General features: G+C 40.8%; 1 protein-coding gene across 1 annotated transcript in view; it reads left to right on the top strand.

Annotated features, from left to right (window-relative positions):
* Positions 1-5,247: 5,247 nt before the first annotated feature.
* LOC309551450 (alpha-1,4-N-acetylglucosaminyltransferase-like) overlaps positions 5,248-15,141 on the top strand; it is a gene marked incomplete at its 5' end in the record, with an annotated part of 46,792 nt that continues 36,898 nt past the window's right edge. The window contains one exon of the mRNA XM_082252043.1: positions 5,248-5,706. Coding sequence (XP_082108169.1) covers positions 5,248-5,706 — 459 coding nt within the window. The remainder of the gene's footprint in view (positions 5,707-15,141) is intronic.

Below are 15,141 nucleotides of genomic sequence, written 5' to 3'. Positions count from 1 at the left end.
GTCAATACTGTACCATTTGCCGATCTGCTGTATTGCCTGATTCACAAAATGAGAACCATTTTTACTGTAAATGATGGAAGGGATCCTAAACCTGGGAACTATTTCCTTTATGATTATCCTGGCCACCGACTGACCTTCAGGGTGTCCATACATATCATGTGAAAGGGGCAAGGAGGCTTAGGGAACTGGCCTCGTAGAGGTCTAAGTGCCCCTTGCACATGATATCTATTGCAAGTTGGACATTGCAAACAAAAAAATTTTTAGTAATTAGTGAAACCATACGTTGTGAACACTTTGTTAACCATCTGTACCATCCCCCCTTTTGAGACATGGCTTTGCCCATGGCTCAATAAAGCTGCATATCTAAACAAGGAGGAAGGCAAGATAGGTGTAACGCCGAGTGCTCCGGGTCCCTTGGCTTCCCCGGAGCACTCAAGGCGTTCCGCAGGCTGTTCCCCCGCAGCTGTAGTACTTACACGCCGGGTCCCGCCATCTCTGCCTCCCGGCGCACGCCGGGTTCCGTCCTCCTCCCGGCGCGCGCGGCCCCGCTCCTTAGGGCGCGCGCGCGCCGCTGCACTGAAATTTAAAGGGCCAGTGCACCACTAATTGGTGCCTGGTCCAATCAGTCCAAACCATATAAAAACCCACTTTCCCTTCCTGTCATTGCCGGATCTTGTTGCCTTTTGTGCCTTGAGAAAGCTTTTGGTGTATCGTTCCCTGCCTGTGTATCTGACCTTCTGCTGTTGCCCCTGACTACGAACCTTGCCGCCTGCCTTGACCTTTTGCTCCGTCTGACCTTGCTTTTGCCTTGTCCTTCTGTACCGCGCCAGAATCAGCTGTCTTTGAGGTTGAGCCGTTACCAGAGGATACGACCTGGTTGCTACCGCCGCAGCAAGTCCATCCCGCCTTGCGGCGGGCTCTGGTGAAAACCGGTAGTAACTTAGAACTGGTCCCCTGGTACGGTCCACGCCAATCCCTCACTGACACAGAGGATCCACCTCCAGTGCCGTCACCTGCCGCCAGTCCGGACCCTGACAATAGATTTGCCTTCCGTACTTGTGTAGATACCTTTCACCTGTGTCGCTCTTTTTGATAATCATTTTTGTTTTTCCATTCTCAGGCGCTACTTTTTGCATGTCAAATCAACCATATTTCATCTATTACTTATTGTATTTCTGTTGATTTCACAAGGTAGAAAATGTATTTTTGTTTGCCTTCTGCTACCTCTTTTGCTGCTCTGTCTGCTAGTGCATTTCCTAATGTAATTAGGTCTGTACCTTTCTTATGTGCTGTGCACTTGCATATCGCTACTTGGATTGGCTTTTGTACATGGTCTGATAGGGCTAGAATAAGATCTCTGTGTAAAATGAATTTACCTATATATGTGACCATCTTCCGTTGTCCCATCTCACACTGTCATTCTTAGAACATGCTACACAGTCTCGTATCTCACACAGGATGTGTTCATGGAGGAGGGGGTGGGGTTGAAAGGGGAAAGCTGAAAAAGCCTGTCTCATCTGCTCATGAAACTCACACACACAAAGGGTGGGGGAGGAATCTGCAAATACAAGCAGGCTTTTCTCATCTACTTTCTAATACAGCGGAAAAGCAAAACTCATGTTACAATTCAGACATACTTCAACCTTACCTTTCGCTCTTTATTTATGTAACATTGTCATTTTACACCGACAACACAACATACATTAAACATCTTCTCTTAAGGGGTATTATTTTTAATAGGGTCCCTTAGTACTTTTTTAGGGGTGATTTGTACTTCACTTACCGTTTTGAGTACCCTCCTGAAAGGTGCACTCCTGGAGCACATTGTGTGACCCAATTAAGGTTGAAAGACTGGATTCCCGTTATTTTCTGCTGCTCAGGTGTCATATGTACCCAGTCAGTCAAGTGTTCCCCTAACTCATAGAGACATTCCAAGTAATTGATACATGGGGTACAGTTCTTCCCTTATGTAACTTGAATATCTCATCAGGAATGAGACAGGTGGCCACGCTGTTTCTCTCCTGATTCCAGTATAAAGTTTTCAACGTAATTCTGACCCCTGAGAATTTACCCAATTTTCTTTCATAATCAACATCAGTTCCTATGGAATGTTTAAAATACATAGTGAATACATAGTAAATACATAGTAAAATACATAGTAAATTATGTTGAACCTCATAGCTTTTTCCTTTTGTTTGTGGGTCCTCCACAAGAAGTTTTTTAGACACATCTTCTTCACATATTACAAGTACCATGTTCTCAACATTAGCTAGCTATGAACAATCTGGACATACACACATATCTTACGTTACTGCAGTTTTGTAATCTGAGCAGTCAGCTCATCGTTTTTAATATCCAACCAAGTCTCATTACTCTGAAACTTCTAGCATCCAGATACCAATAGTTGCAAGCTGGTGTCCAGTCATGGGCACCTTTGTCCAGTCAACTCTGAGTCTAAGCCAGATACTATAATTCTGTCAATTATTATATCATTTAGTTCAGAAGTTTAACACTTAAAGACGCAGACACCACAATAAATCTATTCTGTCTAAATTCAAATAACATATATTCTTACTTATTTCTTCTTGTTTCACACATCTGTGGCCCACTCTCACACAATTAACCTTGGCCTTTTGGCGTGCGCACGGAGTTAGTTTAGGTCTTCTCACACCGACACTTATGCACAATACTTTTGTTATCTCGCAGACAGCCACAGATTCTCTGGAAAACTTACTATACTCCTTTAATCTTCCAGTTCTGTGTTCTACTAAAAAGTATTGACATTCTTAGGCTGGCCATACATGTTCAACCTTTGTTGTCCAATTTTCTGTTAGATTCACCACAAACCGCACAATAGTAGGTCAAGCTAAACAACACTGTAACTTGTATCCAATTAGGCAGGCCCTTGCACTACATAGATGAAGGTAAATCCCAAGAAAACTGGACAGAAAATTGTAAGAGAATTGTATCATGTATGGTCAGACCTATATTTATACACAATATTTTTGTTATCTCGCAGTCAGACACAGACTCCATAAGAGTTCTGTGTTCTACTAAAAATATTGGTATTCTAAACACCTATACACAGTCATTCAGTTTTTATATTTGATTCAGAGATATTTATGTTGTCTGCACAGGACTTTTTTACAGATTTACAAGGCTGCATTGGACTCAAAAGGTCCCGCAAATTTCCTCTGTCTGCTGCCTGGCACTTATTGGAGACCATACCTCTCTATCAAGCTACGACAGAGACACATAAGACAGACCGTTATGCAGTTGTTGATCTCATGGATATTTATGTTGTCTGCACGGGACTTCTTTATAGAGTTACAAGGCTGCTTTGGACTTAAAAGTCCTACAAATTTCCTTTATCTATGGCCCGACATATATTATAGACTTATATCCGTACATCAAACCAGACACAGAAACGAAATAAGACTGACAAAAACACACTCTGATACATAGACAAACAAATAAACCTTACACCACTAACATTCTTATTGTTATCGATATATGCATATATAAATAAAATGTTCTTACCTTGAACCAGATTGGGTCTCTTTCTTACTGATTCGTGGAAACCCGTCACCTGTTACTGAGGACCAGCCAGATAACCGAACCGGCCTCTGATAACGTCAATTCAGACGGAGGACTTTAAGATAGGAATTCCGCCTGAACCAGAAATTCCCCTGTACAGTATCGGTCACTAGTAATTCTGGTCCCTCACAGCAGGATTTTGGATTCCCGGGTTTCGGCACCAAAGATGTCAGGGAAATCACCTGTAGACCACAAGCTGATTACAAGGAAAGATTTATTTCTCGTATACGAGGAGACAAGTACAGGAGATTGACAGATATTCGCCCACCGGTTCTAGCCACCTGTGACCCGTGGTATAGGGTTCCATACACAGTAGCTAGCCTAGTTGGCTTCATATCTGACACTTGTCTGCCTTCTTAGGCCAGCTCGCTCATTTATATACAGTTATAACATCCCGTTAACCCTTCCCCCAGGACAGTGATTGATCAGGCCTACATACAAGCTTTATTGTATCACTTCCTGAAGGGGTTTCACATGCTTAATGCAAACAGTAGTTTATTCATATAGTGTAGTCATATGAGCCATGTCCCTGCTCTTACAAGACATGTGAGACAGGATATACCGACGTCATGTAGTTATAGTAAGCTTTTGTTAGCAGATATATGGTGAAAATACATGTGATTGACTTGCAATTCTAAACACTATTTATGTAAGCATATGTATATACATTATAAGCATAAATTATTTATAAAACATAATAATTATGAAACATTCATAATTTCTTGAACAGAAGCACCTGAGAGAATCCATTACCTCCCCGCATGCACGGTGCTATACTAATCCAACATTCATCAGCAGAGATCCATATGAACTTTCACCTGTTATAGCACCACCTCATATTTGCAGGAGCAGATGATCTTTTACATTGAGTTTAATCTCAGAGGGATTGTTTATTATGGTACCTGATTCCATGGACTGTCGACCCAAACAGATGTCTTGATACATACTATCTAGGGAATTCCCTATAATACTTTATTTCTCCAATACATTGACATAGGCAACATCTAATGGACTTGCAGTAACCACAGGGTCCACTATACCCTTATTAGAATATAATATTACATTCTGGTCCTCCAGTTGCAATCCTCTACCCTATCCCTTAGCTCAAGCTCCCAGGGGCTCACACACAGGAATACTACCTCATATACATATTTTTGGTAATTATCATACGGCGACTTGCCGTGGTAATACCCTGTGTGCCAAGATCACCTGGCGTCCGGATGGTCTTGTCATTTTACGTTATATGTTGTCTTGTTTTTCATTTTTTTGTCAGCATGTCAAACATACACAGTGGATGTGGTTTTGGTATCTCCCTAACCTGGGAAACACATTATTGATAAATGTAACTATTGAGAATTAATAAATTGACACAACATTTCTTTTTTGCATCCCAATTGCCATTCTTTGTCATAAAAATAGCCTCTTTTTCTTCCCTGTTCCTAATACAGGGAAAACATTTTTCTGACCTGTACATAGGCAGAACCAATTCCCAAATCTTTGTCTTTATAATACACTGTTTGAAGTGACATGCTAAATTTACTGGGCATTGGCCTATAGAGTTCTTATGATTACCTTTTAGTAAAAGTATCTCTAATAATCTATATACATCTGTCTGTTCCTGTTACAGCTCGACAAATATACTCTACAGCCATGCTGAAAGAAATAAGAATATTTGTAGTTTTTTTGATGATAGCAGCTTTGGGATATATCAGTAGGACTTCTATTAGGCAAAAAGGCTATTCCATCTTGAATTTCCTCATTTTTAATGACTCAGAAATAGTAAGCATGGACAAAGCTACTGGAATGGAAAGTTCTTTTATCGCAAATACAATTCTAAGAGAAGGAAATGGAATTTTATTTATGGAGACCACAGACAGAATGGAACCGCCATCCCTGGTACTGTGTGCTATTGAGTCAGCTGCACGAGTCTACCCTGACCGACCGGTGGCCTTCTTCATGAAAGGACTGGAGCACATTGCCACAGAAGAAGATGAGAAGAGAGCAAGACAACAATTTCCAACCCTATCATCTTTTGACAATGTTTACCTCTTCCCTCTCAGAATGGATCAATTATTTAATAACACGCCTCTTAAGCCGTGGTTTGATAAGGTACATTATAGACTAAGTGGGGTACCTTTTGGGGAAAGTTGTTACAGAAAAAAAATGTTGGTGGTTGTAGATGGAATAATATTCTATATTCAACTGCTTCAAAGGCTGGTAAAACACTTTAAATAGCATCTGAGGGTTACTGTGGCTCCTTTCAATTATCCCTAAACTGTTATTGTGCCAAAAAAATAAACCCTCATTAGTGTTATCATTTTACGATTAAAAAAAAAAAAAAATTAAATACACAAAAGGTCAAATACATAGAAAAAATAAAAAAAAACACAAACACAAATAACACAAAAAAGAAACTATCCTTAATACACACAAAAAAAATAGCAAAAAATAGATTAAACACTTTAAAAAGTTTTCTTTTTCCTTTCACAAATTATTGCTGACAGCAAAATCAATAAGTTTACCAAAACCACTTCCCCCATCACTAGTGGCTACTGACAGATCTAAAAACAATACTTATAAATATCTTAAACACATTTTAAGTCATTGTGAATAAATATGCAGATATGGAAAGTCAAGAAAAGTCAGAAATCCTTATTTACATTTCTTTTAAATCAATAACTCAACATATCAAAGACAGAATGGCAGGCTGACTTCCTGCCAAAGAGCATCTACAGGAGAGCTTAAATATAGAAACTTCCATGTTTATCCCAAGATTTCAATGGGATGCAACAGAGACTAACGAATAAATGAGTTTCCATTAGGCAGGACTGGCTATAATGAGGTTTGACTGTGTTTTGCTCAGTAAGGGTTCCCTTTATAATTCATGGAGAAATCATTTTGCCGCCACTAATACACAAAATGGTCATTTGGTGATCTGATCACACTTTGGAATTCTCTTCCAGAGGAGATAATGGTTACAAGAGTCCTCAATTGCCCACAAAGACATTTCTTAAAGTCCTCCCAGAATCATTTTGCTGTGGGGGAATCATTGATTTACAGTACAACAAGGGGAAATAATTAAGGTAATAAAGTGAGTTAATAATTCGGCATTGGTTATTTTAATGGGTAGCAGTAACTTTAACTTTACAAAACACTTGGTATAGACATTAGGTAGTCGTGTATCCCCATAAGATGGTTACTGCATAATGTGACATATTTTACAGCCAGGGGCATGTTTCCTCTATAAGGTATTCTAGGTTGTAATTATTCATCAAGAAAGTACTGCAAGCAAACATGGGGCCCCAAAAGCAGCATGCAGTGTTCACGTTACAGGGGTGCAAGGGTACTTACATGTAGTTACCTGGTTAGCCAAGATGTAAAAAGACACAAAACCGTGGAGTTCATCCAAAGGACAAAAATAAATGAATTAAAAACCTGCATCCTCGGATGCTTAACCTACAAATGGCCAAGAGGAAGGCAAAATCCTTCCTTATTCTCTGAAAACAGTTGTATGCTCCTCAAACCAGGAATCTTGGTGTGAAATCTGAGTTTTTAGGTAACAAGTCGTTTTACTGAAATACATTCAGATCTAAAAAAATATAGTCTTTAATTATTCAGCCTAAAAATACAATTTTATAAAATCACACATTAAAATTTGCATCTTCCTACAAAAAATGGTTGAAGCAAGTTAAACATTCACATAAATTAGATTTTTTGAAGGTGTTATTTCTATTAAATGTGTAAATACTGATGTTTAACTGCTTCCCACACGGTCATTGTAGATACATGGCCATGCTTGAGCATCATTGTTCTGGGAGGATGTACTCGTATGTCCTCCCAAAAGAGTGCCTCATGCCCTTCCCTCATTGTTAACTAATGTGTGATCTCTGTAAATGGTCACAGCAATTATTATTATTATTATACAGGATTTATATAGCGCCAACAGTTTACGCAACGCTTAACAATAAAAAAAGGGGGACAGCACAATTAACAATACAGTTCAATACAAAAGGAATTGGAGGGCCCTGCTCATGGAGCTTACATTCTAAATGGAGTGGGAGGTGGTACAAAAGCTAGTGGCTGCAGGGGATGATCTGATGGAGTTGTATGTGATGCTAAAAGTGCGTTTAGATAGGAATAGGAGAACCAGGAAAGAGCATAGTCGCAGAGGCCAAGGAAGTGGAGTTTATTGAGGAGGAGTAGGTGGTCAACTGTGTCGAAGGCCGCAGAAAGGTCTAAGAGTATGAGTATGGAGTACTGGCCATTGGATTTTGCAGTTAATAGGTCCTTGGTGAGTTTTAGTAGGGCAGTTTCTGTCGAATGTTGTGGACAGAAGCCGGACTGCAGGGGATCGAGAAGGTTGTGCTCAGTGAGATAGCAACTCATATGGTTGAAGATAAGGCGTTCAAGAAGCCTAGAGGCAAATGGAAGCAGGGAAATTGGTCTTAAGTTTTCCAGGAAGGTGGGTACTCACTTTTTTAAGTATGGGGGTAACCAGTGCATGTTTGAGCGGCGAGGGAAAGGTGCCAGAAGAGAAGGAGAGGTTTAAGATGTGGGTCAGAGAGTTTAGGATAGAGCAGGAGGGTGTTCACAGTAGTTGCGAGGGGACAGGGTCAAGGGGACAGGTAGTGAGGTGGGCTGTGGAAAGGAGTTTGGCAACTTCATCAGTGGTAACAGGGTTGAAGAAGGAAAGTGTTGAGTTTTTTTTTTCAAATCTGTTTATTGAAAGTTTGTGAATGCAACCACAAAACAGTAGAACACAAAAGACAAAACAATAAATATACTGGTGTTGCCCTCGCAGGGGATATATTTTTATTATTTTTATACACATCTAATAACAACACATATACAAAAGGAGAAAAAACATGGTATGTGTAGGATACAGAAATACACACGTATGTTGATTCATTGTAGTATCTGTTCCCAACAACCACACAAAAAGGCAGAAAAAAAAAAAAACCCCAGTATAAAGATAGAGTGCCCGTGTTAATCTAGTAGTGTATATCATATAATCAAATCACTAATGTGAATACATATATCCAAACCAGATTTCATCTCCCTTCACAATGGGGTGATGATACGTGAATCCAAACCACATCTATACTGCTGAAAACGTGAGGAGAAAAAAAAAAGGGTGCATAAGAAGGGGTACGGCCCCTATTATAATCATAGAGTCAATACACATTACAAATATATGAAGGCTTGTGAATAGATATATCCCCCACCCATCAAAAGGGGGAAGGGAAGACAAAGACAAAAGAAAGAGGAAGAATAAGAAAAAAAAAAAGGGGGGGCGAGAGGGGAGGGACGAGAGGAAGGGATCCAAACGGAGATTTGTCATATTATATTGGAGGAGTTTCCGTGTTGCTCAAATGCACCCAAGGCAGCCATCGGGCTCTAGTCTCCTCCTCTGTGTTTTTCAAAGAGGCTGTGAGTTCCTCCATCTTGTGGATCTCTTTTACTTTAGAGTACCATAACGTCAGAGCAGGCGGCTGTGTCTGTCTCCATAAGGCAGGTATACACGCCTTTGCAGCATTCAAAAGTCTGAGTGTCAGCGATTTTCTATACCTTTTTAACAAGCTTTTCGTAAGGTGAAGTAGGCATAAGGCCGGATCATCTTGAACCTCAACAGCAGTTAGCCGTTTGATAACTAACGCAATTTTTGTCCACAACGTCTTTATAAGGGGGCATGTCCAAAAAATGTGGAGCATCGTCCCTACCTCCGATCCACAATGCCAACATCTATCTGAGCAATTTACGTCCATTTTGTGCAGCACCTCAGGGACCCTTATACCACCTGGTGAGTATTTTGTACCCCATTTCCTGGATTTTACTGTCCATAGAAAATTTATGGACAGTAGTCAAAATCGTATTCACCTGCCTTGGGGTCAAAACTACTCCAAGCTCACGTTCCCATTGTCGAATAAACGGCAACTGCTGACCTTCTTGGTCCTCTGATAACCATGTATAAAGTAAGGATATCAAATGTTTAGGCGGGGCTTCTGAATTACATATAATTTCAAATGGAGTTAAGTTACGTGGAACGTAACCCCTTTGCTGGTATGTTTTAAGAAAATGTCTCAATTGATAAGTACTAAATAAAATCCAGATCAGTATCTGGCCAAGCTATTATTTCCTCCTGGGTAGGTATATGTCCTTTTTGCCACACATCAAATATACGAATTTTGCCAACCTGTGCCAATCGTCGCATTTTCGCATTCATACATCCTGGAGGAAATTCCGGATTTCCCAAAATAGGTATCAGAGGGGAGGGGGCTGGAGCTATTTTGGGGCGATGTTCGCAGGGGATATATAAATCCATTACATGGTATAAGTGCAGTAAAGAGGGACAACAGATCTATCGGTGTTGTGGCTACACCCAAATGAGCCCCCATCTCACGCTTGACCCCACTTATCATTTTTTTATTTTTTTTAATCCCCCCTTCCCCAGGCATCTCTAGGTTCTACGGTATTAATGTTTAGGATGCCATGACGGGGTATGCAGCCACCTAGACCAAACCCTGTCATATTTAGTAGGGCAACCCCTGTGTGCATATGTATCCTTATACAGTGGGAGATTGCTATTGACCATACTCTTCCAAAAGGAAATAGATGGTGGAGCCTGTTTCTTCCAATGCAAGGTGATAGCTTTCCGAGCATAAACAGAAGAAGGCTAAGAAGGGTCTTTTCGGATTTAGTATGTAGGAGATTGTCCACAAGGCCCATTATGCAATTTTCAATGGCCCCCGGGACCTGTATTGACGTATGATAATCTCTTCCCAGAAACCCGTGATATGAGACCATGTCCAAAAGATGTGGAAATAGTTCCCCCCGGGATCGTCACACCTCCAAAACTCTGAAGAGTGAGAGGGGTTCATCAAATGTAATCTAGAGGGAGTGAAATAAGGCCTGTGGATTATTTTGAACTGAATTTGTCGGTCTCGTAAGGAGACTAAAGTTTGGAATGGTAAATCCCAAATGTCATCCCAGTCATCAGCATCCAAGCATGGCACATCCTTCAACCACTTGTCCCTAAGTTTATCCAGTGGAGGCAAGGCAAGAGCCACCAGATGTGTATAAATATGTGATGTGGGCCTCGCCATGCAGTCCATTCGGAGCAAACTCCGGGAATTGGCTATGGAACGTGTGGGAAAGCTGCCTGTAGTAAAAGTGATACATAAAAGGGACATTGTAGTCTTCAGAAAGGCGGGCCAGGGATCTCAACAAGCCCCGATCCACTATTTGAGAAAGGGACTTAATATTGTGTTTAGTCCAAATAATCGGTTCTGGTAACATAAAAAAAATGAGGCAAAGAAGGATTTTTCCAGAGGTGTGTGTTTGGTGATGCTACTGTGGCTGGGTAAAAAAGGATTTCAGAATCCAGGATGGGAAGTGGCGAAAGAGATAAATAAGTTTAGGTATTATTTTCATTTTAATTAAATTCACCCGGCCCAAGAGTGAAAGCGGCAAGGGCTCCCACACCTTCAGCTGACACCTAATATCCTGTACCACAGGTACTAGGTTTAAGGAAACGTAATCCGAGGACTGCTAAGAAACTCAGACCCCCGGGTATTTTAATCTGTCTACCCATTGAAGCGGGAGGTCCGGGGAAGCAGGAAAGTGTTGAGTTTGGAGTTGGATATGTGTTGGTTGGTGGAGGAAGATGGACGCTGGATATCTCATCACAAATTGTATTGATTTTGTTTTTGAAGTGATTGGCAGTCTCCTAGGCAGTAGGCAAGTTGATGGGTGGAGGCAGTGGGGGGGGGGGGTTAGGCAGTGGGGGGGGTGAAGTAAGGAATTAAGGGTAGAGAAGAGTTGATGAGGTTTGGATGAGAGGGTTTTGATGAGAGTGGTGTAGTAGGTTTGTTTAGCAGAGTGGAGGCAGGAGTTGTATTTGAGATGGACAGATGGTAGAGGGTGAAGTCTTGAAGGGTTTTAGTTTTTCGCCACACTCGCTCAAGAGCATGGCTGCATTTTTTGAGACTTGTGGTGTCATCTATTTGCCAGGATTGTTGCCGGTGAGGCCTGGTTCCATGTGTAGAAAGGGGGGGCGAGAGTGTCCAGGGAGCATGAGAGTATGTTGTTGTAGACAGAAATGGCCAGGTCTGGGCAGGATAGGGGGGCAATTTTGTCATAAAGGCAGTCAGTAGCAGAATGGAGAAGGGAAGGGTTGAGGTGGCACAGGTTCCTGCAGGCTTGCAAGGTTTGTAAGTGTTTACAGGTTGGTGGCATGGGAGGTAGAAGACAGGGAGAGTGTGAAACTTATAAGGTTGTGTTTAGAGAGAGGAAAATGGGTGTTAGAGAGGTTGAGGGGAGTGCATAGGTGGGAGACTAGAGTCAAGAGGTCAAGAGTGTTGCCATTGGAGTGGGTGGTGGTTTGTGTCCATTGTGTTAGGTTGAAAGAGGAGGTTAAATTGAGTAGTTGCGAAGTTGCTGAGGTATTAGCATTGATTGGAATGTTAAAGTCGCCAAGAATGATGGCAGGTACTTCTGAGGAGAGAAAGTAGGGTAGCCATACGGAGAAGTCATCTAGAAAACGCGAGACTGTACTGGGGGGGCTGGTAAATTACTGCAATCCTCAGACAAACTGGGGGAAAAAGATGAATGCAGTGCACTTCAAATGAGCAGAGGGAAAGAGAGGGATGGGTAGGAAAAACCTGGAAGGAGAGGGGAGAGGAGAAGTTCAACTCCGCCTCCTATTTGTCCTCTGGATCTAGGTGAGTGAGTCCATAAAATAGAAGAGGCCCATAGTGGATGGATTAAAAAAATGGAGGTAAGGCATGTCCATGTAATTAATTACAAAAAATAGAGACACATATGGTACTGTGCCGTTTACCCCTCAAGGACACCCATCAGACTAATGTAAAATTGTAAATTGTTTTGCAAAAATGTCAAAACATAAATGAATATGTGTGTATAAAACACTGAGTAAATCCTGCAGTATACTAAACGGGAATCTCATATCAACACAACCACATTGGTATATGTACATGGAACTGTCAGTATATAAAAACAACAACAACAATAGTTGGCTAATGAGGCCAATGCAGAGAGTAGTCACTTGGTGAGTGGGTGACACCTGACATGTTTCAGACTATAGAGATATTTTTTCTTCTTCAGAGGTAACACCGAATGACCACGAATTCTCAATAGCAATATGTCTATTGGTAGAAAAACATTTTTGAGAAAAATAATGTTACGTTTATAATAATATCATGTACATGTATAATAGTATATATACTGTTCTCTATATCACATTAAAGATTAGCACAGTACTTACATGCACATAGAACTGCAGATAGGTATCCCAATACATAAAATGCACAACAGGGCAGAAAATCTTAATATAATTGCTGGCCGGTGTTTTACAGGTGTGCAAAAGACATTCCAAAAGTGGCACAGCATCTGTATAAATTCCCCCTCAAAAGCTCAGAGTCACAAGGATTCTGTACAGATATGAAATATCCACATGTCCAAAAATGGCCAACTGCACCAGCAAAAAATACTTGTAAATAGAGAGAAGAGAAATTTATATAGTAAATAAAAGGTGAGTGAGTCCATAGGAGGCCACCATGGGAGAGGGCAGCTGGAGGGGCAGTGTCGGATTCCTGGAGCCAGGTTTCGATGATAACAAGTAGATTGAGGGATTTGGAGAGAAAAAGGTCATTGATAGAGGCACTTTTGTTAGAGACTGAGTGGGAATTCCAGAGGGCACACAAAAAGGGGGCTGACTCTTGGAATCAAGGGGATTGAGATAAGAGTGCAGGAGTTATGGCTAATGTCAGAGATGGTAGACTGCAAATTCTGGGGTAAGGAGTTGGCTGGGGGAGGGCCAGAGTTTGGATCGATACCCTCAGAAGTTAGGAGTAGTAGGAGGGTGAGGGCAGTAAGGTGGAAGTGGGATTTATATGAGGGCAGGTACTGCAGTGAAGTGGAAGAGGTGGCATTGTGTGGGCTCCGAATGAGCAGGAGGTAATAAGTGCAGTAATTTTGAGAGGGCAAATGTGAGGGGGATATGTACAGGCTGTGGGGTGCACATGGGGGTAAAGAGATGAAAGTTTGGGGAGAGTGGATGTTATTGCAAAGAAGAAGAGTAGTATGAGCATGTTGGGAGGGGGAGTGAGGGGGGAAAGAAGGCAGAGGGAAAGAGAAAAGATATAAGGTATTTTTAAGAGAACTTGACGTTGATAACTAATGTTTGTACTTGCCTTTATAGTAGTGCCTTATTGAAAGTGCTGTATTGAAAGTGCCAGGCACTTAAGTGCCAATCACAGTGGCCCTGCACATGTGATAGCTGTGACCAATCACAGCATCACAGTAGTAAACAAAGGTTTGAATGAAAGAAATAGTAACATTCAGCGCAAAACCCCAAAATTATCCCTAAATCTCAAGGTCACTGTAATGTAATAAAAAAATGATCTAAATATTATGCCACTAATGATAAAAAATGTGTACAGTATGTGAACCAAATATGTATATCAACAATGTTGAAACAATTATTATATAAAGCCTGAAACAAAGTGCACCATGTAAAAAGTGCAATATACCTATAACGGAAATAGGATGCTGGAAAATGGTGGAAATAATCTTATAAGTAGTTAATAACAAAATATTCCATGTGATAAAGGTGCCTGCGCAATATGTGCAATATGACTATAACGTAAATGTAATATCCGAAACATTTTTTTTATGAATTACTCTAGTAAGAATGCTAATAACAAAATGTTCTGTGCAAGGAAAGTGCCTTTGCAATATGTGAATGCCAATACCTAAAAGGTGTTTGTAGACCGTAGTGCAATTATCAGTCCAAATACCAAAAAAAGAATGCTAAGCAGCATCCTGGAAATTATATATAAAGTGCAAGAAAATAGAAAAAATTCATATATCAACTAATCATTACATATATCATCACATCATACGTATAAAGTGCATGCAAAATATATATCCAAAAAAAAAGTCCTTTAGAGAGAGTCCACAATTTTTCAATAAAAGTTGCAACAAAGTGCCAGTGCAGGAAAGGTGCCACAAGTGCAAACAATCCAAAAAAATTGGTGTCTTCAATGTGCGTTCATGATCATCCCACCATCCGTGTTAGAAAGGGCTCACTAAATGAACTCACCAGAGATAAAGCTGGTGTAACCAGCAGATTAAACTTTTTCCAATATATTCCAGGGAATGGATCGGCAACATCAATAGCTTTAAACTCTCATTGTATCCTTCAGGTTATAGCAAAGTTGTATCCAGAATGTTATAAAATAGAGGGGAAGGAGAATCAGACATAGTGTAATTCCATTAAAATATATGTTTATTTAAATACACTAAAATTACACTCACATTCATTGGTGTCTATTCCAGACACAAGGCATGTAGGCATGTAAGCATACGAACACTCCGCTCTGACACATGCAGCAGGGGCTGCAAGCCTGTGTCTGCTTGTCTAATCAATTGCAGTGTTCCGATCTCATCACACACACACTTTGGGTTTAAAAATCCCCCCAGAATTCACCAGTCCTGCTGCGCCTTTCCGGATGGTGTCAATGG

This window comes from Pelophylax lessonae (assembly GCF_965119305.1).
Source record: "Pelophylax lessonae genome assembly, chromosome: 3".
In the NCBI taxonomy this organism is placed as follows: Eukaryota; Metazoa; Chordata; class Amphibia; order Anura; family Ranidae; genus Pelophylax; species Pelophylax lessonae.
The sequence above is the reverse complement of the archived record's forward strand: the minus strand, read 5'-3'. Positions and strand labels throughout refer to the sequence as shown.